The 27,274-nt window shown below is 45.1% G+C and overlaps 1 protein-coding gene across 3 annotated transcripts in view; it reads left to right on the top strand.

The window, feature by feature from the left end:
- PITPNB (phosphatidylinositol transfer protein beta) overlaps positions 1–27,274 on the top strand; it is an 83,655-nt gene that overhangs the window by 39,739 nt on the left and 16,642 nt on the right. For all 3 annotated transcript variants that reach the window (XM_027864311.1, XM_027864320.1, XM_027864329.1), the window contains exon 8: positions 16,509–16,586. In XM_027864311.1, the coding sequence (XP_027720112.1) occupies positions 16,509–16,586 (78 nt within the window). The remainder of the gene's footprint in view (positions 1–16,508; positions 16,587–27,274) is intronic.

The raw sequence follows: 27,274 nt of genomic DNA, 5'->3' as shown, positions 1-27,274 counted from the left end.
AGCATACACCCGATTGGCATCAGATGACCTAGCCTTTGGGGAACTAATTTGAAAGAAAATGAGAACAGAAACAACCCAAAGAAATTGAAACCAGATTTGTGGTATGTATATACAGTAAGAAGAAAGCATCTGTCAGTTTGCTGTAGTATAGCATTCGTGACTTAGTTTTGGAGATTGCTGGTTTTTATTTTCAGTGTTTAATTCAGGTGATTAAAGCCTTAGGAAATGATGTAACGTAACTTGGTACAATGAATGATAACTGCATAATAATAATAGCGATATTAATAGCTAACATTTCTAAATTCCCTGTGTGCCAGGTACTGTGCTAAGTACTTTACAAATATGTTTCATTTGACCCTCACAGCAACCCAGGGAGGTAGGTTCTGTTATTAACTCCATTTCCCAGCTGAGGAAACTGAGGCAAGCCTCTGAGGCTAGATAGGTCTTCCTGACTCCAAGCCCAGTGAGAGGTGGTGCCCCCTAGCTGCTCTGGTGCACATATCTGCTTAAACCACAGACATGTATAGATCAAGCTGGGAAGCTCCCCAGAGAGAATCTTTTGTGTTCCCTCATTTTACACAAGCAGAAACTGAGGCCTGGAGGGGTGGGGGGGCGCTAGCCCTCAAGGCCCGGCCTCCCAGGTCACTCAGGGCTTCTGTTGTCATCTGAAGCTCCCCAGGCCTCCCCTCCTGTCCTTGCACGTTCACTTTCTTCCACATCAGAAGTAATAGCCAAGTGTGTTGCCCTCCTCTTTTTCATAGGATTTTAGAGACAATCACATTTAGTCCCATCTTTTCACCATAAGGAAGTCAAGGTCCAGAAGGAGGACAGTGGCTTTCCTGGGCTGACTTGGCCAGAAGCTCTGAGGCAGCCTTGGAGCCCACGGGGGTCTCAGGCTCCCTTTGGCTTTTTCCTTCTTGCCGAGAGCTTGCTCCTTCAGACTGGCTTCTCATCGTCAGCTGGGCTGTGACATCTGTGCAGGAATTTATAAAAAAGGAATTAGGGTCATAGCTTTAGAGGTGGGCCCAGGCCCCTCATTTTACAGATAAGGAAACTGAGGCTCATACAGAGACAGTGACTTGCCCAGGGTCATTTAACAAGTGCTCCTCAGACTGGGGGGTACAGAGTCTAAACAGTTTGCACTTGAGCTTACATTCTATCGGGAATTGATGTGTCTACAGGTGAGTTCAAATAATATACAAAGTGTTCTTGGGGGGGAGGCCTGAGGATCTTGGGGTCAAGAAAGTTCATGTTGGAAGTGGAGATCGAGCTGAGTTTTGAAGGCCCATTCTCTTTATAGTGAAGCAGTCTAGCCCATTTCTGTTGAATCATTCAAAGTGAACTGATGTCCTGAAGCAGATGGGGTTTGGAAAGTGTCTCTGCCTTTCAAGGAAGGGTGGCTTCTCTGTTTGATTTTCTGATGGCCCCTTTGTCCTTCGTCGTTTGGCTTTGTTTGGGTGGATAGATATTGTTCCTTGGCCATCGGGCAACAGAAATGGCTTATCTGGTCAGAAAAGCACCTGTCAACTCAGAGCTACAACCTTCATTTTTATGTTATGGTTTGGGGAAGAGCTCTGTGGCCTGGATTGACATTTACCTCTTCTGTTCTGAAAGCTAGCTCTTAACCTTGTTTCACATAAACAGAACAGTAAATAAGGCCTTTGGGCCTTAGATTCAAAAATAAAGGGTGTTTTTTTGCCAACTTAACCTTCCTGCTCAAAATTCGTTACCAAATGTCCCATTGAGTTGTGTGGTGAAGCATTCTAAACCCGACTGAGCACACAGTTCATTGTTTGGGTCTTCTGAAGTTCCAGCTGACTTTGAAAGTATTTAGCAAAAGTCCTGTGTGATTCTGCATTCTCATTTTTCAAAACCCATTTTAGCCTTTTCTCCATCGTTCCATTATTCCATAGCACTGAGCTAGTGGTTGGTACTCTTTGATACTTAATTTCAGAATTCTGAGGGAGCGTAATTTGGTTTAAACCTTTGTGTAAGTAAGTTCTTGTTTTTTATGCACACATCTCTCTGCAGGCTTCCTTTTTTTCTTTGGATCTGGGCTTTGGAATGTGGATAGTTCTTGCTGAAGTTAGGTTCAGTTGCGTAAGAAGTGGCAGCTTGGGTTGTGCCGTGGGCATGCATGGTGTCATACGTGATGTTAAGCCTCTGTTTCCCACGGATAGAGCTTTCCAAGACTTGTAGAATGCCCCAATGTCACGGACTTGATTGTGACAAGGAAGAGTCAGTGGTAACATAGACCTTGGGCCTTCGTTTGGAAAACATTCAGAACCTCTTAAACGTCAACTTTTGATATAAACATTGGTGGGTTTTCCTCCTTCAGATAACTTCGTAACTCTTAAAAGGCCTACATGGAAGAAATAGAAGTGGTATTGCAGGGGCAGCTAAGTGGTGCCACCGAGTGCCAACTCTGAAATCAGAAAGGCCGGAGTTCAAATCCAACCTCAGACACTTCCTAGCTGTGTGACCCTGGGACAGTCACTTCACCCTATTTGCCTCAGTTTCCTCATCTGTCAAATGTGCTGGAGAAGGAAATGGCAAACCGCTCCAGTGTCCTTGCCGGGAGACCTCAGGTGACCAGAAAAGAACAACCACCATTGACAGGCTGTGGCCCAGGTTGCAGGCCCTGGCTCTTGCTTCTGCTCTTCAGTCACTCGCGTGGTGTTTGTTCTGGGGAAGATTAATTGGTGGCTTTTATATGTGACCTTTTTGATTTCTTAAGATGCTCTGCTCCTTGTCTGTGAACTCTGGGTCCCCACCGTTTGAGCTCTGAACAGAATGTTGGTCTGTACGTATCTGGGGTCCAGCAGGAACACCTGGGGCACAAATGTGGCTGATGTCACCACTTTTTCTTTTGTCAATGAGATTTCTTTTAGAATAAACATTAAAGGTCAGGGTTCTACCCTGAAACCTTGTGACATTTATGTTCATGAGTAAGTTCAGAAAAATGTACTTATCAAAGTTTATGACAACTTGTGACCCAGCCCCTAAAGTAGGACAGCTCTTTAAAATTAAAAATAAAAGCTAGCATTTACATAGCACTTTAAGGTATGCAGAGTGCTTTACATACGTGATCTTATTCGATCAAAAAAATCCTAGGGGAAATTTTTTGTTAAAAATCATTGAATAGGCCAGGCTCGTCTTGTTCCAAGCAGGCTGTGTAAAGGCAGTCATTCTAGTGTCCTTTTCCGATGCCAGTTAATGGTGGACAAATTGATTCCCTTTTAAAAAAGAAATTTGGAAACCTCTGGGATATTTGGCTAATATGATTGACGTATGACTTCTAGTCAATGTCTGAGGTCAGTAGGAGAGAAGTGTGTTTGACCTTCCCTGAGGAAGTTTGACAGTGCCCTCTGGTGGGGAAGTTGTGGAGTTGTTTGCTTTAACCTGAGCCCCTTTTAAATGGATTTTTTTCTCTTCATAAAATCCCCAGACGTTTGCTTGTACACGATGCCTCACTGAAGTTCACTAAACTTCACGATTATTTTAATACTGACACAGAAGTAGGAGAAAATGGCCATGAGTGGATTTAACCAATAGGCAGCTGTCTTTTTCCGGTTTGTTGCAGATGTTGGAGGAAGGGGCACCAAAAGGACCCTTGCTTCAGAGAGCATCTTTTTTCTGAACCATCTTCACCAGCAACTTATTTTTAAAACTTAGAAATTGAACGCTAAGCATCACTACAAATAATGAACCTTGTTTAGTGACCATTTCCTTTTTAGTAAATATTAGTGCATTTAAGCAGTCACTGTCAGGGGCCCCATCAGGAGATTTTTGTCTGGTCATTCTTTTCCACTTTTTATATGACTTTTCAGACTTTATCAGTATAAAATGTGAAATATGTAATCTTTGTGAGAGATGGCAGGTTAATAAGAGGGTGCCCAGAGCAATTGGCAGACATAATGAGTGATGGGGAGGACTTTTTGTGCACTGTCTTGTGGCTGTCCCATCCTCACCTCCTTTAGGGATCTTATCCGTACTTTTAACAAATGACTATAAAAAACAGCATGAAGATTTGGACTTTTCTAGGATAGCAGATGAAAGAATTTCTTACTTTACAAATCATTAACTAAAAGCAGCCTTGAAATTACATTTGATTTACATTCAGTTTTTCAGGGGTTGACATAGTAAGGTTTCTGGCTTTAGACAAAGGAGACCAAGGGACAGCACTTGGCATTTCTGTAGGAATTGATCTCCTCATGCCTACCTTGAGCCCATGACTTCCCTCATTCAGGAGACTGAAGCCATGGACCCACTTGGATCACCCATGCAAGATGCAGACCATAAAAAGAGTGTGTGGAGAGCCAGTTGCATGGTGGGGAGCTGGGCAGCTAGCAAGCAGACCGCACTGGTGGGCAGACTGCACAGATTTCTACAACTTGGCTCCCTCTACTCACAACAGACTTTGAAAACACACTGTAGCCATGTTTTCTGAATTAGCTGGCTTCCCATAGAATTTAAAGCTAGCAGCAGCCAGTCTGATGATGCTACCTATTATAGATGAGGAGACTGCGACCCAGAGAAGAAGCGATTTGGTCCTCAGCCAGTTAGAGGCAAAGCTGCTTGCTTCGTAGTTGTGAGAAGCTGATGTGGTACTTTGTGTAAAGCACTTTGCAGATGTTACAAGGTGCTGTCGAAAGCTGACTTTTGAGGCTAGGACTAGGGCTTACTGTGCTTCCTTCCCAGGCCACTGCCCCCGTTTCCACCTGTTGATCTCCTTCTGTCCCTTCTCTTCACGTTTCTGAGCCCTTTTCCTTCTGGCTTTCCAGTCCTCTTGGTCATCTCATCCCTGAGCCTTCGTGCCCTTCTCCTCTGCTGAATGGGAATGAGGCCTGTGTATTTCACAGGATTGTTGGGAGAGTTCGATGAGGGACTACAGATGTGGGCACTTACAAGCCGAGTACTTGGAATAACTCGATGCTTGTACATTTTACTCGTGAACACGGGCCCTTGTAGAAGAAGGTGTGGCCTGCTGCTTATTTTTACACTCATTTTGCTAAAATCAAATTAGAGTTTAGAAAGAGCCTGCATGATGCTTTCCTCTTGAAAAGTAATCTTATTTTCAGCCAAGTAGTACACGTCAGATTTTTTAAAAATAGCCTTTGCAATGCCGAAGTAGCTTTTCCACATCTTCTCTCTTTTAGGAAGTGCAGGTTTCCTGGAGGGTGGCTCCACATTAGGGATAGCTTCTGAAAGACCAGCAGAGCTCACACTTTACGGAAGGGTGGCAAGCCCCTGGAGTCACTTCTGAGCTTCACCCTGTGAGAGATTTCTCATGCACTATTGAATTTACACCTTGTTACCTGAAAAAGGATACTCAGTTTTTCAGTTGCTGTATCCTATCAAATGTCTCTGGTACTTTCATTCTAATAGATGCACTAAGGTCCCTCTGAAGGCGCATTGTCAGGAGCTGGAGTGTTAATTTCATGAATGGAAGGTCACTTGTGAATGTTGATTGTGAAGAGTCTTTTTGCCTGTTCTGTTTTGAAGAATTTAATGGAACAGTTGCCTGAGATTGTTGCAGCTGATGACTTAGCTTGCTAATATTCAACGGTATACATGACTTTTAATGTTAAATAAATTCTTTCTGCAACAGAGTATCACTAGTGCTTCAGGCATGTCCTAATTTAGTTGCAAGGTACATGCTGTTGTACAATATGAAACAAAATTATCCAGAGGAAATGGACTTTATTTTAATGTGATAAAGATATCTAATGCTTCATTGCAACCTTTTTCAGATCATATTTTTTCTGGAAATGGTTCATTGATTAAGACTGACAGTTATAGTGTAGAATGATTATCCACATGTGTATTTTGTGTCTAATCATCTCATCTGAAAATCAGGGAGGTTGCTATTTGTGTACAGACCATGCTTCTGTCCTTGTAAGAGTCACACAGACTAAACCTGCCTGCCACATGGGGTGGATGACAGTGAGCGGTGCAGGTGCTCAAAGGGCCCCCCACTTGCTCTGGGCCCCTCTGCACTTCACACCTGGAATACCATTCACTCCTCGTTCACTTGTGGATGGAGGATGTAACAGGAATGGTTTGTCACAGGAGTTTCTGCCTTTATCTCCTACAGTATATGTGTAAGGCTGATCTTGAACTGTTTGGCTAACTAATTTCTGATACAAATATAAAGCGACAAATATCTGGAGGGATAATTAGCCCAGCTGAATTAGTGCTGTCATTTAACATTTAAATGTCCAGCACACACTTAATCAGCTGTACTTGGTGTCGGACGTTTCCCCTGGAATGCCTCAGTTCCCCTCATGTACTCCATGAAATTGGGGGAGATTGAAGGCCGCCTGCCTTTGAGACCTCCTCAGTGTGTAAACTTCTGGCACCAGTGTAGGTGATCCCAGCTCATCTGACTGGGACACTCAGGCCTTGCTTGACTTGTCCTTGGTGCTGCATTTCCATGCAGATGATTCCCAGATCTGTATGGCCGGCTCTGATCTCTCTGTGCTTAGCACGGTGCCTGGTACATAGTTGGCGAGCTCCAGTCTCCTGTCACCACCTACCTGCCTTCTGGACATCTTGAGCGAAATCTTCAGTGTGTCACTCACACTCACCATCTCTAGAACAGAATTCCTTCTCCCCAAACCCATCCCTCGGATTCCCTGCCTCAGTGTCTTCCTCAGTCCACTCACTTTGGTATATTCTGCTCAGATACCAAAGTGATTTTCCTCAAGTGTAGGTCTGACTGTCTTCCCCACTGGTCCCTCTGAGTAAACTCGGGGATCAAATAGAAAATCTTCTGTGGAGCTTTTGAAGTCCTTCACAGTCTGCCTCTTTCCTGCCTTTCTAATGCTTTCATACTTTACTGCCCTCTACATACTCTTTATGCTTTTGGTGTCATGGCCGCATTGGCCAGTCCGATGAAGCCTTTGACTCCCTTCTCAGAATCACATTTTTAAATGCATCCAGTAAAAATAAGAAGATTGCAGAGAACCCCGGCTACCCTGGTCTTCCTCCCTCAGGACACTCCTTCTTTCTTGTCTTTCTATGGGCCTTTCTAAGGGCAGTCCCCCAGAGTTGGAATGTTCTTTCTTATCTCTCCCTCCTGACCTCCCTGGCTTCTGTCAGTCTGATCCTACCTTCTGCTCTAGGCCTTTTTGGGTTGTCCTTCCCCCCACCCCTTCCCTCTCTCACTTCACATATTTTGTCTGTACATAATTAATATTTGTTGTGTCCCCCATTAGAATATGAGCTCCTTGAGGGCTTTTCTCTGTATAACTTGCCCTTAGTACAATCAGTATCTGGCACATGGTAAACTAAGTCCTTGTTGACCGACTGACATCTGGTATGTATCAAAAGCAAAACTTGGTTTTTATTTTAAAAAATTATTTTTTGGAGACTCTTTTACCCTGGCTGGAAGTACGGTGGTATGTTTTTGGTCCCAAGAAATATTGGCAAGGAAGCTTTGATGAGCTCTTTTTTTTTTTTTTTTTAAATTCCTCCCCTCCCTGTCGCTCACCATCTTGGTGCAGACACACCCAAGTGGCTTTGGACTCCACTGCATCTCAGAATGCAGTCCTCGGCCTCACCTCCAGTATGCCTCCACCTTTCCCAGCTTAAAGGCAGAGTTGGGACCCAAATCTCCCTGGCTGTAACACTAGCCCTCCCCGACCTGGACACTGCTCGTCTTGGGTGTGCACAGATTCACCTAAATTCTTAGACTCTAAATGGAGTCAGAGCCCAGCTTCCTAAAGAGTTGTATTCTAAAAATTTGGTGTGATTGTTCCCAGAGGAAAATGGATTCTTACTTATAAGCGATGTACTAAAGATTTCTTTCAGAGCTCATAATACAGCAAGACCACTAAAGGTCTCCCTTCTTGTGGTATGGAGGTGAGTGACCCTGCGTTTTCTGAGACTTTCCCAGCTGACTGTTAGCTCTGTCAGATCTTAGCAGTCTGGGAAACCTTGGAGTGCCAGATTGTGACTGTCATCAAAGGACAGACCTGGCTAGGCCAGAAGGACTGCATTAGAAGGTTGATTTTTTTTTTTTTTAACTCATAGGCCAGTAAGCTCCTTTTCAGGTGAGCGGAAAGGGCCCCTCTCACTCCTCACCTTTTACCTCTTGGAATCTGTTGTATCCTTCAGAATCTCAGCTCTGGTACGTCGTCCAGGGAGGTGGTCTCAGCCCTCCCACATCTAACCTCCACTTGATAGAGCTTCTAAATGCTTTTATTTCTCTCTAGTGTTGATTTATATCTTTGTGTCCAGACCTTAAGAAATGATTGTTGATTGGTTGGAGGGTGTGTGGTAGGGGAAGAGGTACTACGTTGCTTCCCCAAACTCTCTGCTGTGCCCACATAGAGCCTGGGAAGCCTTTCCCTTCCAAAGTCTGTGTGACTCTTGAGGCCTGATCCCCCTGGGGATCTTGGGGTTAGCAAATGTCCTTCTTTTATAATGCCAGTAGATCAGTGTGTCCCATCCCGCCCATATATAACGAAGGGGCGGTTATATTTGAACCAGGTCTCCACTCCTCTGTTTTCTCAGCTTCTTTCTTTTCTCTGCTTGTACTCCCTGAGAATTCAGGCCCAGACTGCAGATACCCCTGGGCTTCTTGTATGGCTACACCCTTGCATGCCCGTGGGTGGGGTGATTGTGGACGCTGCTGATGAAAGCAGGAATGCCTTCCAGTACTAGGAACTAATCTGGCAAAAAGACTCGAAAGGACGGAGTCTAAAGTTAAAACTTTTAAAAAACACTGTTTTATCCCTTGAAGATACATTCAGTGTCCGAAACTGCCAACGAAGCACTGAAAATGACTTGCCCCTAGAATGGTTTCTCCTCTTCCATTGAACTCCTCTCATCCCATGAGGGCCAGTACAGATACTGCCTTGAAGGTGAGCGATCCTCACTTTTGACTTGTTGTTTGTCTTTCCCCCCTCTTGGGCAGTTAGAGAACACCTGTCTAAGAGATTCTCTAGTGGATATAACTCTTAGAGTCAGAAAAACCTGAGTGTGAATCCTTCCTTGGGTACTTAATCTCAGTAAGTCATTCAACCTATCTCAGCCTCAGTTTCTTCATACTTAAAATCGGGCTGTCTGAGAGTCAAATGCGATGACTTGTGTATAAAGCATTGTGATCCCTGTGGCCATATATTGACTTAGAAAACCACAAATTAACATGATCTGTGTTTTGTTGTGTTTTTTATTTTGTTAAATAATTCTCAGTTACATTTTGATTTGGCTTAATGTGGAGTTTGGAGGCTGCGAGGTCCAAGCCTCTGCCTTGAACTGTACAGGGTGTCCCCAAAGTCTCTGTGCAGTTATAAGCTACACAGTATACGAATGCCCCTGCTAGTATAATTACTTCTGGTGATGCACATTCTGTTCCCTTGCTTGTGGGGAAGCTGTGTGAGGACCAGACTGTGAGTTAGCCAAACTTTGTATCAGCCTCTGGGCCTTTGTCCACAATAAGCCGCTTCATTTAAAGCTTTAGCGTTGTCGAATTGGATCAAATGGTTTGTAATTAGCAGCTTCTCTTGGACTGGAAAGCTTGCCCTTGAAATGTGGAAGCTCTTGGTTTGAATCATTACTAATTGAATGACTTTGGGCAAGTCAGCATAACTTTTCTGGACTTGACTTTCCTTATCTGTAAAATGGGAATGAATATATTTATACTTCTCTGAGTTGTCGTAGGGAAAGAGCTTTCTTAAGCTGAATGTAAATGTACACGTCATTGCTATTAGCACAGTAAGCGTGAATTTCTGGAAATTGTTTCCAGCTCTTAATTTATATATCACAACTAATTTTTTATCTAAGTAGTGTTAAGAGAAACTTAAATCTGGCCCCTCCCAGAAAGACTGAATCCCAGGGTGTCAGGGTCTGAATTAATGAGGGTTACTTACATTACATATAGAAAATGAACCCTGGGAAGCTCAAAGGTTCATCGTTTGTGGATATAGTTCTAAAGGGAAAATAAAAACTCAAGTCACATATGAATAAAAGTGGAGTTTGTGTACCTGATAGAAAACTCTGGATTTCTCAGAATTGCACCTTCCTAATTATGTCTTGCATCTTCAGTTGTCTCGCTTAGAAGTGTTATTACCCCTCTTAATTTTCTGCTCCACATTCAGTCAACAAGCATTACTAAAAGTCACTACTGTGTGCCTGATTCTGTACTAGTCACTGGGACTATAGAAAATAGAAAAATGAAATCCCTACCCTTGAGCAACTGCCATTCTGTCAAGGGAGACAGTGTGTGCACGTAGATGTGATATCCAGAGTAAATGCGAAACGAGCACCAGCTAGTTAGGGGCAGAGGGCCGAGGGAAAGCTTCGTGTCGAAGGCTGCATTTTGGAAGGAAGAGAAGACTGGTTATTCTGGGCATCTGGATCAGAACGCCACTGCAGACCTAGGTGAATGTCAGGTGTTCCCAGAAGTGTGGGGCGTAGACAGAGAAACCCAGTTGTTTCTTACCTTCGGAGATCAGTAAACTCAGAACGGGCTCGATGTTATTTCTGTAGCCCTGGCTGCTGTCCAGGAACCCTCTGCAATCTTTCCCAACCCCTGGAAGCTGAGCTTTTGCATGCTGGTGTCCAGGAGTTACAAATGTCTGTCCTTGGGGTGCTTTCCCTAGTTGTCCCAATGCAGTGCTCCCATTGTGATCACGTCTGTAGTTTTTGGGAATCTGCCTTGTCTTTCAGTAGAGGTCTGAGTTTACAGGCCTTCTTTTCATCTATTATCACACCATTATCAGTCCTTTTCATTGTCCTGGGAGAAGGGCTGCTGGTGAGCTCTAGGGCACAGGACATTTGGGGGATGCCTCAGCCTAGATTTGAGGGATGGCTGGCTTAGAGCTAGCTTTCTTGGTATTCTTTGTGGAGTCTGGCTTCTTCCAAGGGGTGCAGTGATGAAGAAATGCATCCCCAAAGGTCTTAGAACCTCCACATGTCAGCCCAGGAAAAACTTTATGAGATTTTAATGAATGTCTTTCATTGCAGTGTTCACACTTACTTGTTATTTATTACATTTGATTAGCTTTCAAAAGGAAATCTTGGCTTTCACTTGCAAATAAATAGCTCGTTTCAATTAAAAAAAGTTGTATTAGCATTAATCAGAATTTGCAATGCCTGTCATTTGTATTTTTTATGTTTGGGGCACTATTATACTCATAAAGGAAGGAATAATTTCTAGGGAAATGACACCTAATCTTATAATGCTGGCTTTTCAAAGCTTCCTCTGGCCCTCCTGCCCCCTGCCCACCCGGTCCTTTGGGGCAGTACATAATTAACATTTGATCATAAAAAATTTTAAACACAATGCACCTTAGCGATCTCTGCTTCTAAACATAATTTGAAAATGCATTTAAAAATACATTTCCTTGGCCAAGTGAATTTGCTTTCTTTTTTTCCCAAGGATTACAGAAAGTGCATAGCAAATTCAGCCTTCAGAATACCCAGGAGCAAGTCGGCTACAGCTGTCTCCCCCCACAGTATTCTAAGAGAAGTAATGAGATGAGAAGTCTACAGCTGGTGGCAAGCACAATAAACCAGGAGCCAAGGGCTCCTCTTCATCAGATCCGCTTCTTTCCCCATGGGATCCCGAGGGAGAGTGAATGCTAACAAAGCCAGCAGGCTGTCTCATTCCACTCTATTGCTCATTTGCAGCTATAATTGGTAGCTGAGGTTGCATTCTGTATTCTGAAACTGTCATCCATGAAGGAATATATTTGTTCATTGTGATTTGGATATAAATCGACTGGTATCCATCCACATGGAGTAAGACCAAACTGGCCACACCACAGCGAGACTGGAGAAAGGCAGGTAGCCCAGAGATAAATAAAATGGCTGCTCTCTCAGTGTGAGTGATCGACGGTGTCTATCTCAGTACTGCGTTTACAGAGTAAGATGATAAGAAGGCAGAAATGCCCGGTTTGGGCAAGATGAAGTGTGCCCAGGGTAGAGCAGTATAAAAATGAGAGGGCTTGCATTTTGCTTGGGAGCATCTTTACTTATCTTGTTTCTTTTGAGAATGAGAATGAAGGCACAATTTGTTATCTTTTGTAGGGAACAAAGTGTCTTAGAGGAAAGATCAGTTTGGTCTCCAAGGCCTGGGAATATTGAAGTGTTTTTAAAAATAGCTTTTGAGTACTCACTTATGATGTAAATAGATTTAAAACTCACTCTGAGATCTCTCAGCCTGGGGGTGTAACCTCCCCCCACTCCCATTTTACAGATGAGAAAATTGAGACCCGAAGAGTGACTTACCTGAAAATGCACAGCATTAAGCAGAATGGGGCTTTGAATCTGGATTTTCTAACTCTATTCCTGCACTCTGTCTATGCCCCTGCCTGCCCGGATGAGAATTAGAAGCACAAACATGGTGGTTTTGTTTGTTTGTGTGAGTTTAAAAATTGCATGTGTTAGGCTGAAATCAGAAGAGTTTGGAACACCTGTTCCGCTTTATTCTAGTACTGTAGATGAAATACATAGTGCAGATCCTTAGAGGAGAGAGTGGCAGGCACGCAGTGGGGTATACTGTAGGGGGTTCTCATTTACTTCTCCCCCTTCCTCTGGCCTCTTTTGAGTTACATATTCCATGTACTGACCCCAATTTCGACCAGATCTCCATTTAAAAAAAAAAATTCAAACAATTTCTGTGTGCGTGTAGATAGATATAGATACAGATAAACACATCATTTGATTCCTTTATACAACCCCTGCCCAGTGCCTTGTGAGCGCACTCCCTCAGCTCTGTGGAGCCTTTTCTCTTTTCCCCTTGAAAGATGCTCCCTGTAGGATGTGACACATTGGCGCATGATGTACAGTGTTCAGACTCTTGTTGGGCACCCCCCCCCCCACGCACACCATGAGACCGTAAGATCATAGCATTGATAGGTTTGTCATAATGATGCTCGCAAAGCGAGCATTTTGAGAAAGAACTATTCTGCACACATCAGTATTCTTAAGGAGTTAAACTTACTGTCCAGAGCACCCACTGGGCAGTGATCAGCAGTTAATTAATTGCCTTGTGTGTTTGGTTATTTTTTTAAGGGTCTTCAGGCGGTCTTCCTACCTTGACCTCAAACTCTCTGAGAAAGAGCCCTGTCTTTATCCTTCTTTGTCCCCCTCAGACTTTGGGGCAGCCCCTTCAGCATGAACCACACAAGAAGCAGCAGCGTGATGCTGTAGGGGGGAAAAAACTGGTCCTGGTGTTGGGAGAGATCTGGGTTCTAATCTTGCCTCTCACATTTAGCTGTGTGACCATGGGCAAACCATTTAACTTTCCTGAGCCTCGATTTCCTTATCTAAGGAGACGGTAAGTGATTCCAGTAGAACTTACCTCGAAGGGCTGCACTGAAGCGCCAGTAAGAATCTAGGTAGAGTGAGCAGGAAACTCTGAGCACAAAATTTGCTTCCATTTTAAAATATCACTGGTAGCTCTTGGTCTACAAAGAAAGGCAAAAACAGGGCAATGACAGGCAGCCAACTGGACAAATGAACTATAGACAGGACAAGTTGGAGGGAATCTGGGGAAAGCCCTGAGTGGGAGCACTGCAGAAGGGAAGAGGAAGCCAAGGGAAGCCAGAGGAGGGGGAGGAGGGAGAGGAGGGAGAGCGTGCTGGGCACGGGGAGGAGCACCGAGGATCCTGACGGTCACTGGATCTCATAGTGTCAGGAGGGGGCGAGTTAGGTGCGAGAAGGCTGGAAAGGTAGGAAGAGGCCACTGTGTGAAGCACTTTGGACACCAGAGAGAAACTTTGTGTTTGATCCTGGAGGCATAGGGAGCTGCTGGTGTTTATTGAGTAGGGGGTGACATGGTCAGATCTGTGCTTTAGGAAGATCTCTTAGACTGCTGAATGGAGGATAAACTGGAGTGGGGAGAGCATGGAGGTAGGCAGACACCGCCCCCCCCCCCCCCCAGCAGCTATTGACAGTGTCAGAGGAAAGAAGGGGGCACATTCGGGAGACGTTGCCAAGGGGGAAACAACACGGCTTGACTTCTGATTGAGTGAATGTGGGGAGTGAGAGTTTGCTTCAGTTGCCTATTGGTGGCTGCTTTTGTAGGGTGTGGTGATTTGGTCTACCTTTTTGTAAAGCAATAGGACCTGGTATGGCAGGACAAGCCTTGTTTATTCATCTTTAATGCTTGTTACCAACGATGGACAGGTGTGGTGGCCAGGGGTAAGGCAGTGGTGGGCCTCCCTGAACTTTCCTTATACCCCGTCTGGCTGTCACGTGTTAGGTGTGCCCTCAGGGCCTTCAGGCCATGCCACGCCACGTGAGGGTGAGTTGAAGGAACAAGGGCTGGCCGCCCTGAAACAGGGAAGGCGCTATGATTACTGTCGTCCAGTGTTTGTAAGGCTGATGCAGCAGACATCTTTGGCTTAGCCCGGAGACAGAACTAGAGGCAGCACAGAGGCAGATTGAGGTCTGGCAGTGAGAATTGCCCCAACGGGTTACGGGCGGCCCTGGAGGTCCTGCGATAAAAGCCAGATGACCACTTGTCGGGTGTGTGCCGTGGAATAAGCGGATGACCCCTTTCGCCTCGGATCTTTGAGAAGCACCAGAGCCTCCTTTTTGAATGGGCTGTTAGTGGAGAAGCCCTTTGGGATGGGGCCCAGGGCCCAGGCTTGGGAGTCCAGACGCTTGAGTTCTAGGCTCCAGGCTTCCATTAGATGTGACCTGCTGCAGGTCGTCACTTGCCTCCTCACTGTCAATGTCTTCATCTGTGAAATGGGAGTGCAAATGCTGTTTTAAGATTTGCCTCAAGGCTCTTGAGAGGAAAACACTTTGTAAACTATGTACCAGTTATTAGAGGTGCCCCCGCTGCTTAATTACCTCTTGAAATGCTTCTCTGCTTGATGAGATTTTTTCTAAAGGCCTATTTCCCATTTGTTTCTTTTTTCAGTGTCACCCTGTTGGCCTGGCAGAAGTGACTTATAATCATCCTAGGTACATTATTAGGTGCTTTGCCCATAAATTAGGATCCTGGGTCTAGGGCTGGGAACGACCTCAGAGGCTCTGAAGCCCAAGGAAATGAAGGGACCTGCCTGCCATCATACAGGTGATCAGAGGCAAGATTTGAGCTAAAGAGAGACAGTTGGGTGGTGCAGTAGATAGTGTTGTACCTGGAGTCAGGAAGACCTGAGTTCAAATCCAACCTCATATATTTACTAGCAGGGGGACCCTAGCTAAGTCATTTGGCCTTTGTTCGCCTCAGTTTCCCTAGCTGTAAAATGGAGATAATAATAGCACCTCCGGGGTTGCTGTAAGGATCAAATGAGGTAATATTTTCAAGTGCTTTGGAAACCTTAAAGAGCTTTGTAAATGCTAACCATTATTCCTTTCACTATAATTCTGTCAGTGGTGGGGTAAATGTAGAGAATGCCTGTAGGAAGTAGTATTTACCTCTCAGATGTTACAGGACTCAAAAGAGATGATGGCAGATGCTTTGTAAACCTTAAATAAGTATCAGTTATTATGACTTATGAAGTACGTCCTCAGTAAACGTGTGCTGATTGATAGAAGTGGTTGTGTCATTGTTTTGGGTTAGAGGAAGGGGAAGGATTCTTCCATGTGTGTGGTCAGCAGGCCCATGATGTGTTCAGGACTGGTATCGTCCTCTCAGGCACGGTAGTGGGGATGCCGTGGGCTTCCAGTCAGCATTCTGCTCCCAGAGTCTGCCCCCCAGCCAGCTCCAGCTGATGCGTGGAGGAGAGGCCTCTGGGCACCGGACACATCCTGGGATCAGCAGTTTACTGCTCGGAATGTTGTTTCTTATCTGGTGATTAGTAGCTAGTTCAGCAGTTAGAGTGAAGCAGACGAACTCCTTAACCTGCTGAGTGTTTCTCTTCCTCTCCCCTGGTCGTAGGGGCAGGGCCGTGGCATTGTTGGTGTGACGCCCTTCTCCAGCGTGATTGAGATAGTCCAGAAGCGTTGCTTCCCGGTCCACCTCCGAGTCTGTCTCTGAGGTCAGGGGTGCCAGCCTGCCAACATCTGCAGCTTCTCTAGTCCCTGGACTGTCGGGGAGGTAGCTTGCCCTATCGCCTGAGGCCCAAGGAGGCCCCTGCTTCTGTAAGCCTGGGTGCTACCAGCCTCTAGCTGAGTACACGCTCCTTCTCTGTCTGCATGTAAGAGACATAGCTGATGGTGGCCTTAATAGGGATCAGAATGGAATGATGCTGAAAAAATGTGCCCCCCAGATGTGGGGGAGGGCCCCCTGGTTTTCTAACAAAACATTTGTTGTCCTCACATATTGGGGAGCTCTTCTACATGGCTGCAGCCTGTTCCTTTGGGGGGCTGCCGGGTGACTAGATGTTTTCTCATTGATTTTCTTCTCTGACTCAGAAGTTCACAGATTGAGAGCTAGAGGAGACCCTGATGTTGTTCTAGGCTTGTCCTGTTTCTTGATTGAAGAGAGGCCTGGGGCCCCCAAGGGCGGGTCACACAGCTGGGACATGAGCCCCGATTCTCAGACCCGGTCCTCTTTCCAGTGTGTCTCCATAACGTGGACTTTTATGTTTGTCTGGCAGGATTATAAAGCAGATGAAGACCCAGCATTATTCCAGTCGGTGAAGACCAAGAGAGGACCTTTGGGACCCAACTGGAAGGTACAGTCCCCGAAGGGTGCTGATGGATGTTCTTAGCAACAGAGCATTGATTGAGCAGTTAGTAAATCTTGAGAAGGGACTGGTGTTTACGGGAAAAATATAATGGGCTCCCTGGAGTTTGGTTCCCTGGAAGCAGCTAGTGGATGTATCTATCCAGCTAGTCAGCATGTGGGCAGCCCCCCAGTAACAACCGGAGTGGCCCCAAACCCACTTTAAGTGCAGCACCCTTTGGAGAAAGCTGGGTTTGGGAGGGCGGGGTTCACACTGACTGGACAACGAAACTCTTCCCTTGCAGATTTATGTTTTGGTTAGCCTTTGACAAATGCTAAATAAGTTGTCTGCCCAAAGAACCTCATTTATTTACATTTATTAATTATTCTTTAGCTGTCGGAACCAATGTTTGTGTCTAGTTGGACTAGTGTTCTGACCCAGCCAGCACTGCTGGGCACAGAAGATCCAGAGGCAAAAACAAACTAATCCCTGCCCCCAAGGAGGGTCCATTTCCTTGGCAGACAGAGAAGCATGTCCACAGTTTAAGGTTTGAGTCAGGAGAGGGAACGCTGCCCGTGGGGCTGTGAGGCTGGGCTGCTCGGAGGAGTCAGGTGGACTGTGCAGAGCATGGAGGGGGCAGGGAGAGCAGGGGCTGGGAGCCAGCAGGGAGCCCCCAGGGCTGGCATGTAGAGTTCAGGACAAGTAGTGATAATCAGGTAGCGCAAAAGGCAAGCAAAAGGCACCTGGGAAAGCCTTGGCCAGTGCTTCATCCTGGAGGCAGGAGGGACCCTCCTGAGGACCGTATTACATAGCAGTCATGCAGTCAGGCTCGATAACTTGATAGCTGTGCAGCATGGATTAGGGACCTTTGGATCATGGATCTGAGCTGGAAGTCTCCCTTGCATCAGTGCGTGTGAGGAAACTGAGGCCCAGGGAGGCTGTCATCATCAGAGCTAATGTTCTTGACCACTCTCCCTCCTTCAGGTAAAGCTGTTGCAGTTGATAACAGTGGCAGAGGATGAGGCCCTGAAAGGAGGGCAGATGGCCACAGACCACTTGTTAGGAGCATGGGGGCGTGTGGGTGTGTAAAAGAGGAAAGAATGGAAATGACTCCGGGGAAGAACAGTGGTGATCTTGTCAGGGATTGAGGGGATGGAGTTTGGAGGGGTGGGTTTGGTAGGAGGAAGAAAAGGAGCTCCATTTGGGGATGTGTCCATGGGGCATCCTGATGGAGGTGCCCAGGTTGCCTAGAGGTAATATGGACTAGCGTGATCTTAGTTTATTCACCTAAGCCTTAGGGGATAGGAGCATTAAGACAGTTGTTTGAATTTGCCTTATGAATTTAACGTATTTCAGAGTGCCCATTGAGTCACATGGCCAGCCTTAAAGGAAGCTTGGATGGATTGATGCTTATGTATTTCTGGTCATGGGACAAGAAAAGGATGTAAATACTCCCTGTAATTAAAAATGCCCAGAGCAGGTTTTCTGCCATCAGGGCTTATTTCGCAACTCATCTGCCTGTTTTTAAGCCACTCTCAGGCCACCTATAAATAGTATGTGTCTAGGTGCCAGTTGGTGCTTGAAAATAGGGATTGTTGTGATGTTACAGCAAATAACTCGTGCGGTGGCTTATTAAAGAAGCCATGTGTCTCTGGAGAGCTTGGGCCCCCCGATGGATTCCTTCTCTGTCTGACAGACAGTCTCTAGTCCTGCCTCGAGGCTGCTGCCTCCAAGACTAGCCCTGGCATTGTTTGGTAAGAGGTGGTACAATTGGGGGAATAAAACCTTATCCATCTGCAGTCTGTATGTTACTAAAATTCAGACTGATGTTTTCTTGAAACGACTTGTACAAATTAGAACCAGAGACTTGCTCAAAAGTTATCAGCAATTTCCTATGTAGGATTTTCTGTTATTTGTAAGTTAGAGGAGACACACATTTTCCTAAATTTATTTTAACATATTCTTGAAACTGTCTCACTCGTTTTGAGCTTTGTGCCAGCTATGCTGAAGCAGGCCTGAAGGCTGTCACTGGGAAGCCCTGGCTCTTCTTTGAAAGAGAAGGCCACGCTAGGAGCAGTCAGCGGGCCCACTTGCTCTCCTGTACTCACGTTTTAAAGACTTCAGTCTCACAGATACTGGCCTCTCTAGCCAAATAATTTATAGGACTTCAAATGAGCAACAGAGAACAGAGGATTGTGAGACTGAGACATTGAGACTCTCAGAGACTGTTTAAATATTAATGTATTTTATCATAAATTATCAATTCCTTTCAAATCTGTACTTGAAAAAATGTGTCACATTATCTAGTGTGATTGCTGTTACATTGGTTGTCCTAATTTTTTGTGTAGGAACTCATCTCCAATTTTGTAATCAGTCAGGCATAAAATTGGGTCCAGTATACTGACTTTCATGTGCCAACCCTTTTTTTTTTTAGCAACATGGACTGCACATATCAAATATTTAGTTTATAGTTAAAGAGACCCAAGCTGAGCTGCAGTCATGATTGCTTTATTTTCTGTAGTGCCTAAAGGTTTTTTTTTTTAAATGGGATTAGTTCCATCCTTAGGAGAATGAAGAATTTCATGATCGTTGCAGCTGTCTTTCTGTCATGAGGGATAATTTCCAGTTTCAGTAGTGGCGTGCCGTTGTTGAGTGCCTGTTGGACCCTCTGCCTACCAGTGTGAGCTGGGCAGTCCATTCTCTGGGCCAGAGAACACTCATTATATGCATTGGGTCCCTGATCACTGACTTTGTTCATTGTGGCTGTACCAGCAGCAGCTCTACTGGAGGAAAAAACGTCAAGTTCATGAACTGAATGTTGTGCTTGAAAACATAAATAGCAGTCAAATAGCATTTCTATTAAACACCTGCTGTGCCCGGCACTGTGCTGGGAGCTAGGGACACGAAGAGAAACATGAAGCTGTCTTTTCCCACAAAAGATAAAATGGATGCATGTGAGTTCGTGCAGAATATGGACAGAGTCCCTTGGGAGGGGGCTTGAGCAGCTCTGGAGAGCAGGACAGCCCCCACGTAGGAGTTGTGTGGCAGGGATGAGGACAGGCTGGCAGAGGCCCTCCCGGGGACCTGTGAGGACCTGAGGCCTGGGTGAAGGGGAGAAATGCATGAGAAACTGGGGAAGGGAAGCCAGAGCCGTGTTGTGATGGGCGCTTAGTATCAATGGCAGAAGAGTCGGGGTTGGGTTCTGGGGGATGACGTGGTCAGATGGGGGCGTTAGGAGTATGTATATCATCACTCAAGCAGTGAGGTGGGTTTGGAGGGGAGGGTGAGACAAGTCGGAGAGACAAGAAGGAGGCTCTCAGAGGAGTCCATTAGGGAAATGACAAGCACCTGACTAGGGAGGTGGCAGCATTGGTTCACGATTTATGTAGGTGCCTTTTCCTTTAATGGGCATGCCCATAGTGTTTTAGTTGGTAAGGTGTTTTCTTCACGGAAGCTCAGTGAGGGTGGTGGTGTCCAGGTAAGGAGACAGCATCAGAGAGGCCGTGCTGTGCTCCTTATCGCACAGCAAATCTTGGTGGCAAACCCGAGTGGGCCTCAAGGCCAGACCTCCACCCCTCAACCTCTGCGCGATCAGTGACCTGGGCTGTCACACACTGACTTTTAAAAAGGGGATCGGTGTGCTTCTCTCACTCTGTCCTCATCCCTTGAGCTTCGGTCTGTGGTCTGTGGCTGATCAGAGTGACTTTTGTCACCTGGTTAGCTTTAAGGGCAAAACTGGATACTCATGTGCCTTTCATCATGGCTACCAAGCCCTTTCCCGTTTCCTTGTGTGCAGGGAAGGGAGCAAGGCAGCTGTTCCAAGGTTTCCTGGCTCTGACGTTTGCCTTTTCCAAGTTTGTTTCTCTTTCAGTTGAGGCAAGAAGCCATCTTTTCTTTTTTTAAATGGGTGAGCATCTTACTTTGAATGTTATTTGTGGTCTAGTCAAGCTTCCTAAATTGGGTCATTTAAACCAACTATCTTCCAAGCATCTGGGATCTTAGCTTTGCATTTAGATAAATATGATGACAGTGATTATACCTGGCAGTGCCTTTCTGTGCCTTTCTATATAGTGAGGATTCCCCCACGTTTGTGTCTTTAAGCCTTGTGTTTGTGGCTTTTCCCAGAAACCTCAAATGGGACACTTTCTGGTTGCCAGTTAATCTCACTAAATTAAACGAAGACATCACTGGACCCAAGTGTGGCCGTTTGTATTTTCTGAGTCTTTGGTTCTGTAGTGGTGGTCATTCTGTAGCGTGTTATGTGGTGAGGAAGAACCTTGAAACCAGCCCTTTTCTTTGCCTGCAATAGGTAACTGTCTGAATTGAATAAGCAGAATTCTGACAAACCACAGTGTTCATCACCTGTACCTTTCATCAGCCATGAAAGGAGGCAGTGACGCGCCCTGGCTTGAGGGCCTCCCTGCTCTGCAGGCAGCCAGTGGGAGCAGTGGTGGCAGTCAGCGTGCTCCCAGGCTCCTTGTTGAGGGTGGGGGCTCATGAGGTTGGGAGACAGGAGATCTGGACACCCTGTGACTCAGATTGGTGAGGGGTACAGAATGACCCACACTGGAGTCTCAGTAGACCTGAGACACATCGCTCCTCACTGCTTGTCTGTTTTCTCTGCTCTGAAATGAGGATAAGCTTAAGTGCTCTCTCAAAGGCCTCTTGGCTGTAAATGTACGATCTTAGGGCAAAAAATCCAGTGATATGAAATCCCTCCAGAGATGAAATCAATGATAGAAAGGACTCCTGGCTGGCAAGGAGAATGCCCACAATTCTGAGCTCATGGAGACTGGTGCCTTCGTCCTCCTTAAGGGCCCAGCAGGGAGAAGATTTGCCAAGAGCACCGAACTAGAGACCCTGCGTCTGTGCCCACCTTTGTCATTGACCAGCCGTGTGACCTTGGGCAAACCACTTTGCTCCTCAGTACGATCAAGAGGGTTGTACCAGATCAATCAGCAAGCTTTTCTTCGGTGCCTGCTGCAGTCGGGAAGACGTGACTGTGGCCAAGTCATTTAACTTTCTCTCAGCTGTTGCTTCCTTGTCTGTAAAATGGGAATGAGAACTTAGGTCATAGGATTGCTGTGAGTAGCAGAGGAGATAACTTAGGTAAAGTGCATTTTAAGGCTTAAAACCCCCTAGCGATGTTTACCATTAGTAGCAGTAATCGGAGTTATTGGCTAGGCCCTGGGGTCCGTGTTGGAGAAGAAAAATATAAACATAAATGGACATTTTCTGCCACTCCCTTTAGGGGAGGTGCCATCTGTTTCCAATGATCTTTTAGTTTTGTTGCAGGGTCTGAAGTTCTTTGAATTGATGTATTCAGACCTGTTTGAAACCGCATCATCTAGGTGGTGTTAGGAAAGCAGCTCAAACATTTGCTTCTTGTTAGACCTTTTGAAGCACCATATTGTAGAGCTGACTTTTTTAGCACAGTTATTTTTAGAGCCTGCGTTTTCAGATATGCTTTAAAGTATGTCTTTTGGAACTCAGCAGTGAAACATGGGGTCTATTGACATTGAAGAAACGTAACATTTTTCACATTGTATTCAGTGCCTCATCCTACCCAGTGTTTATAAAGCGCTAAACCTTGGAAATACCAAGACAAGATAAAACCCAGGGGCAATACTGAATCTTCTGGGAGGTCTGCTTCCGTGGGTGTGGGTGCTCCCTACATCACAACAGGTGTCAGTCACTAGCCCCTACGGAAAGTCTGGTCAACTCGGTGGGACCTGTCCAAGCTTGCTCTGGGTTTACGTGGCCTTTGAGATCCCACGGTCGCCTCCTGACCATGATGGAGCATGCGTGGAGGAAGACATGGACAGGAATAGCTGGAGTACAAATCAGAACGGGGTTGGGTGCCATGAGGATGGAGAAAGTCCCAGGGGAGGCAGTCAGGAAAGGCTCTTGGGCTGAGCTGAGCCTTGGAGGAGAGAGGGCTCTGGAGGTCAGACAGTGGGAGACCTGGATTGGCAGGGTCGGAAAGTTGTCATGAGCTGGTTAGATTGGGGAGCCTCTGAGGGGCTTTGAACTGAGACGAGCGATAGCTTTATTTCTGTGTCCTCTGGAGCCTTCAGAGCCTTAGTTTACCTTTGGCTCTTAGATGTTCATCTTTGTTGTTCTTGTCAGCTCCATGTTATTGGTATATTTTCCACATCGGGATTGGGTATATAGCTAAAGGATGACATTTTCACAAATTTAGTTTTTTGAATGTCTTTTTTTTTACATCATCAAGTTTCTTCTAGTGTTCTTTCCTTTCCTCTGTTCAGAGAGCCATCCCCTATAATAAGGAATATTTTTAAGGAAATCAGATAAGATGGAGGAAATCAACAAAACAGATCAGTACATTAAAATGGGTGCAGTCCCCTCCCCAATCTGTGTGCACCCCACCTCTGCAGAGGGAGAGTGGAGATGCTCATGGCTCTTTTCTCGGCTGGCTTCGTTCTTTGTGAGTTCGTGGCATGCCCCTTCGTCGTTCTGTGGAGGTTCTTTGTTCTCACCGTTGTTGTCGTTTTCTTGGCGCTGCATCATTTCTGGTAGATCCTGTGATGTTTCTCGGTATTCGTGGTATTCCCTGTTGCATATGGAGTAGTAGTATTCCATGACATTTCTGTGCCGCATTTGGCATAGCCAGAGTCTCTCCAATGAGAAACTTTGTTTCCAAGTCTCTGCTGAAGTGATAACACTTTAATGTGTGTATATGATGTTTTATATAACATTTTTTCCTCTCTTTTTAAAAAATAATTAATTAATTTTTAGTTTTCAACATTCACTACTATAACCTTTTGAGTTTTAAATTTTCTCCCCCTCCTCTGACTCCCTCCCCAAGACAGTGTGCAATCTGATACAGGCTCTACATGTACATTCCTATTAAACGTATTTTCACATTAGTCATGTCGTAAAGAAGAATTAGAACCAATAGGAGGAACCACGAGAAAGAAGAAACAAAACAAAACAGAAGAAAAAAAAGAGAAAATAATCTGCTTCTGTCTGCATCCGGACTCCATCGTTCTTTCTCTGGATGTGGATAGCATTTTTTATCGTGAGTCTTTTGGAGTTGTCTTTGATCATTGAGTTGCTGAGAAGAGCCAAGTCTATCAGAGTCAGTCATCACACAGTGATTCACTCAGCATCAGGTCACATAAGTCTTTCCAGGCTTTTCTGAAGTCTGCCTGCTCATCATTTCTTATAGCACAATAGTATTTCATGACATTCATATACCACAACTTGTTCAGCCACTCCCCAGTTGATGGGCATCCCCTCAATTTCCAGTTCTTTGCTGCCACAATATGAGCTACTATAAATATTTTTGTACATGTGGGTCCTTTTCCCGTTTTTGTGATCTCTTTGGGAAACAGCCCTAGAAGTGGTATTGCTGGGTCCAAGGGTATGCACAATTTTATAGCTCTTTGGGCATAGTTCCAAATTGCTTTCCAGAATGGTTGGATCAGTTCACAACTCCACCAACAATGCATTAGTGTTCCAATTTTCCCACATCTTCTCCAACATTTATCATTGTCCTGTTTTGCCATGTTGGCCAATCTGATAAGTGTGATGTGGTTGTTTTGTATAACATATTGCTGAAGCAGTGTGGTGTTGTGGCTAGTGTGCTGGGCTTGAAATCAGAGGACCTGGATTCTAATTCTGCCTTTAGTCCTTACTTGTCATGCATCACTCAGCCTTTATGTGTTTCAAGCACTTCTCTAAGACTGACGAACTAAGATGTAACACTGCATTATTCATTTGTTCCTTCTTTTACTTGACAAGATGGTAATAACTTGCAGTCTCTGCTGGAGGAGGGAGTTCCCAAATCAGGGGGTCCTCAAACTTATACGGTTACTTAAGACTTTCAAAGATTGTTGCATATAGTACATATTAGTGATTTTTCAGTCCCATCCTTAAGACCCCCTTAGAAACTCAGGAAACCTTTAAACCTTTTTAAACCTTAATTTTGAAACAGAAGTTAGCATTTCTGAAGATTCTTTCATCACCTCCAACCCCCTCACTTAAAATCATGTTTGAAATGCCACTTGGATGTATGCCAGCAGTTATATTGTCACCAGAGCCAGTTTACAGCTTGAATTTATACTCTGCCTTCTCCAGAGGAGCTGAGAGCTTGGTGGTCCAGCTTCTTTACAGGGCATGGGTTGGGAGAGCAGGGCTGACCACCCAACAGTGAACACTCTTTCCTGATATTGTGAGCCTGGAGGATATTACCAGGCTGAGAAGGACTGGAGAGTCTTTGTAATATGGGATGGGTTTCTAGAGAAGGGGGTGGGGGAGAATACAAGAGGAAATTTAGACCGTAAAAATATCAATTTTAAAAACTTTTTAAATAATGGACGCAGATGAAATAGATACACTCTTTGTAAAAGAGATTTTTCCAGGTATAATCATGGCAGCAGTAGTTTGCATTCATCTGATAATTCAAGGTCTGCCAAGGTGCTTTGTATACATGTGCATATATGAGTATCTGGGTGCTACAGGAGGACTGGCGCCTCTGGTGTAAGGGCTGCCAAACCCTTTTCAGGGCTTCTTAACTTACCTATAGTGCCCACCTGCCACCCAACTCTCACCTGTGGCTCCAGGAAGCTGTGGCATGTGCAGTGGCCCCACCCCGGCAAAACCATCTCAACAGATAGGCTAAATCAAGTTAAAGACAGGCTTCCAACCCATCAGTGAGTTAGTGGGGTAAAACACCTCAAGCATGTGGAATGGGTGGATGAGAACAGTTGTTGTCAACGGCCATGAAGACTCTGAGAAGCAGGTGCCGTGAAGCACTTGAAGCTTGGTCGGACACTGACAATGCCAAGGTCACCCACTGCATCTCGAACCGTTGCCGCTTGTCCTGACTTTTGTCTTGCCACTGGACTTAAATGACTTTGAAAGAGAGGGAGGCTGATGACTTTGTGTACCTCTGCCTTACTTAAATCCAGTTCATGCACAAGTCAAGACCATCCCGGGATGTCACTGGTCTTCTTTGAAAAGGACAAAGAGCAGTCTGCTTTGATATCATGAAACTGTGGGGGGGAGTGATATTATCCATTTTGTAGATGAGGAAACTGAGGGTCAGGCTCAGGTAGTAAGTGTTTGAGAAAGGGTTCAAACTTGCATCTTCCTGACTTCAGAACCAGGGCTCTATCCACTAGGCTATCCACTCATTCACTCTATCCACTCATGTATTTGATCGTCAGTAAAAAGCTGAGAATTTTTTGGGGAGTTGGGGAGGAGGGTCCTTTTTCAAAATGACAGTTGCCCCTAAATGGTATGGCCAATGTCAAAACACATATGATCTATCAAAAAACAAAGTCTGGGAACATGGGTGGGAGGAATGGCCCAGTGGTTTTTGCACGTGCTTTGGATTCTTGGCCTGCCTTCATTAGTTCCTTTTACCAAAATAGGAATGTCTTGCACTGAACGCAGCGTAGATCTAGCTTGGCTGTGTCCGTAGGCTGGTGGTGCTGAATGTCGTGTCCGATAGTTCGTGTCCTGTGGGTTACTCAGTTCTAAATGCCGTGCTTTGAACGGGTCCCTCTTGGAAAGTTCCGGGCCACACACTTCTCATCTTTTCAGTAATTTCATGTCTCTAGACCTCCAGGTAGTGCTGGCAACGACCCCAGCGGGGCATCATTTATTTTTAACTTGTAATTACTCTTTTCTCTCGGCAAGCCAGGAGTTGAAAACTTGCATTCAGACAATTGTCTAAAACTGGTCCGCTCTGAGGAGAGTGTGAGCCACGTGTCTGTGCTGGGAAAGGCTCTGCTGCTGCCAGAATGGAACTGGAACTCATTGGAATGTGTGCGTATCGAAGCTTCCCCTGACAGATTTTTAAGGGGCGAGAAATAAATGTGTGCTGTGGACATCCGATAAAAGGCTGTGAGAACATTGTAGTTTGGGAAATTGAGTTTTTAGTATCCCATAGGATTTACTTTTGAAAAACATTTCCCATCACATTTGTGTACATTTATTTGTCACAGTTCTGAAAGGCGAGAGCTGGTGGATTAGACAGACTGATTGCACTCCATGCCAGTTAAACATAGAGCTTTTTGTTTGGTTACGTTATGTAGCTTGAGTATACACTACTTTGCTGAGGCCTCTTTCACATACCTTAGGGTAACCTAATATGTGTTGTTAAATTAAAAGCATGATTTGACCTTTTGGGTTTCATTTCAAGTTAGAGATGTCAAATTGAAGGAATTTGATAAAAATACAAATTACTTTAAGTACACTTTGGAGGGATTTCACAATTGGTTAGTCCTTGGGACATTACGGTTGAAATTGGAATTATGTTGTGATGGTTCATGATTTGGATTTGGGATTTTTCTCTTGGCTTCTTATTCGAACTCAGGGGATCTTGTCTCTTGATAACCAGATGACGTTTGCTCTTACTTTTGCTTTCCTGTATTTGCTTGTCAGTTTATTTTTTTAGTTGCCTGCTTTAATTTTAACTTAGCCTAAATATAACTGCCACGTAGCTAGCTACAGGAACACTGGGGTTTTTGGTGCTGTTCAAATTGTATTTTTTCTCTCATATTTTTGTGGAGGAATGAGAAGTTTGAAAAGCCAGGCTGTAAAATCTTTTATGAAATTCAATTCAGTAAGTACGTGAATGTCCATCTACCTCTTGTATAGAATTGTCTTCAGGCCCTTTGGGCAGTGTAAAAGATCTGGTTCAGTGAGGGGACAAGGTGTGTATT

This window comes from Vombatus ursinus, unplaced genomic scaffold (genome assembly GCF_900497805.2).
Source record: "Vombatus ursinus unplaced genomic scaffold, bare-nosed wombat genome assembly UNPS02001287.1, whole genome shotgun sequence".
NCBI lineage: Eukaryota > Metazoa > Chordata > Mammalia > Diprotodontia > Vombatidae > Vombatus > Vombatus ursinus.
This window is presented reverse-complemented; position numbering and strand designations above follow the sequence as displayed.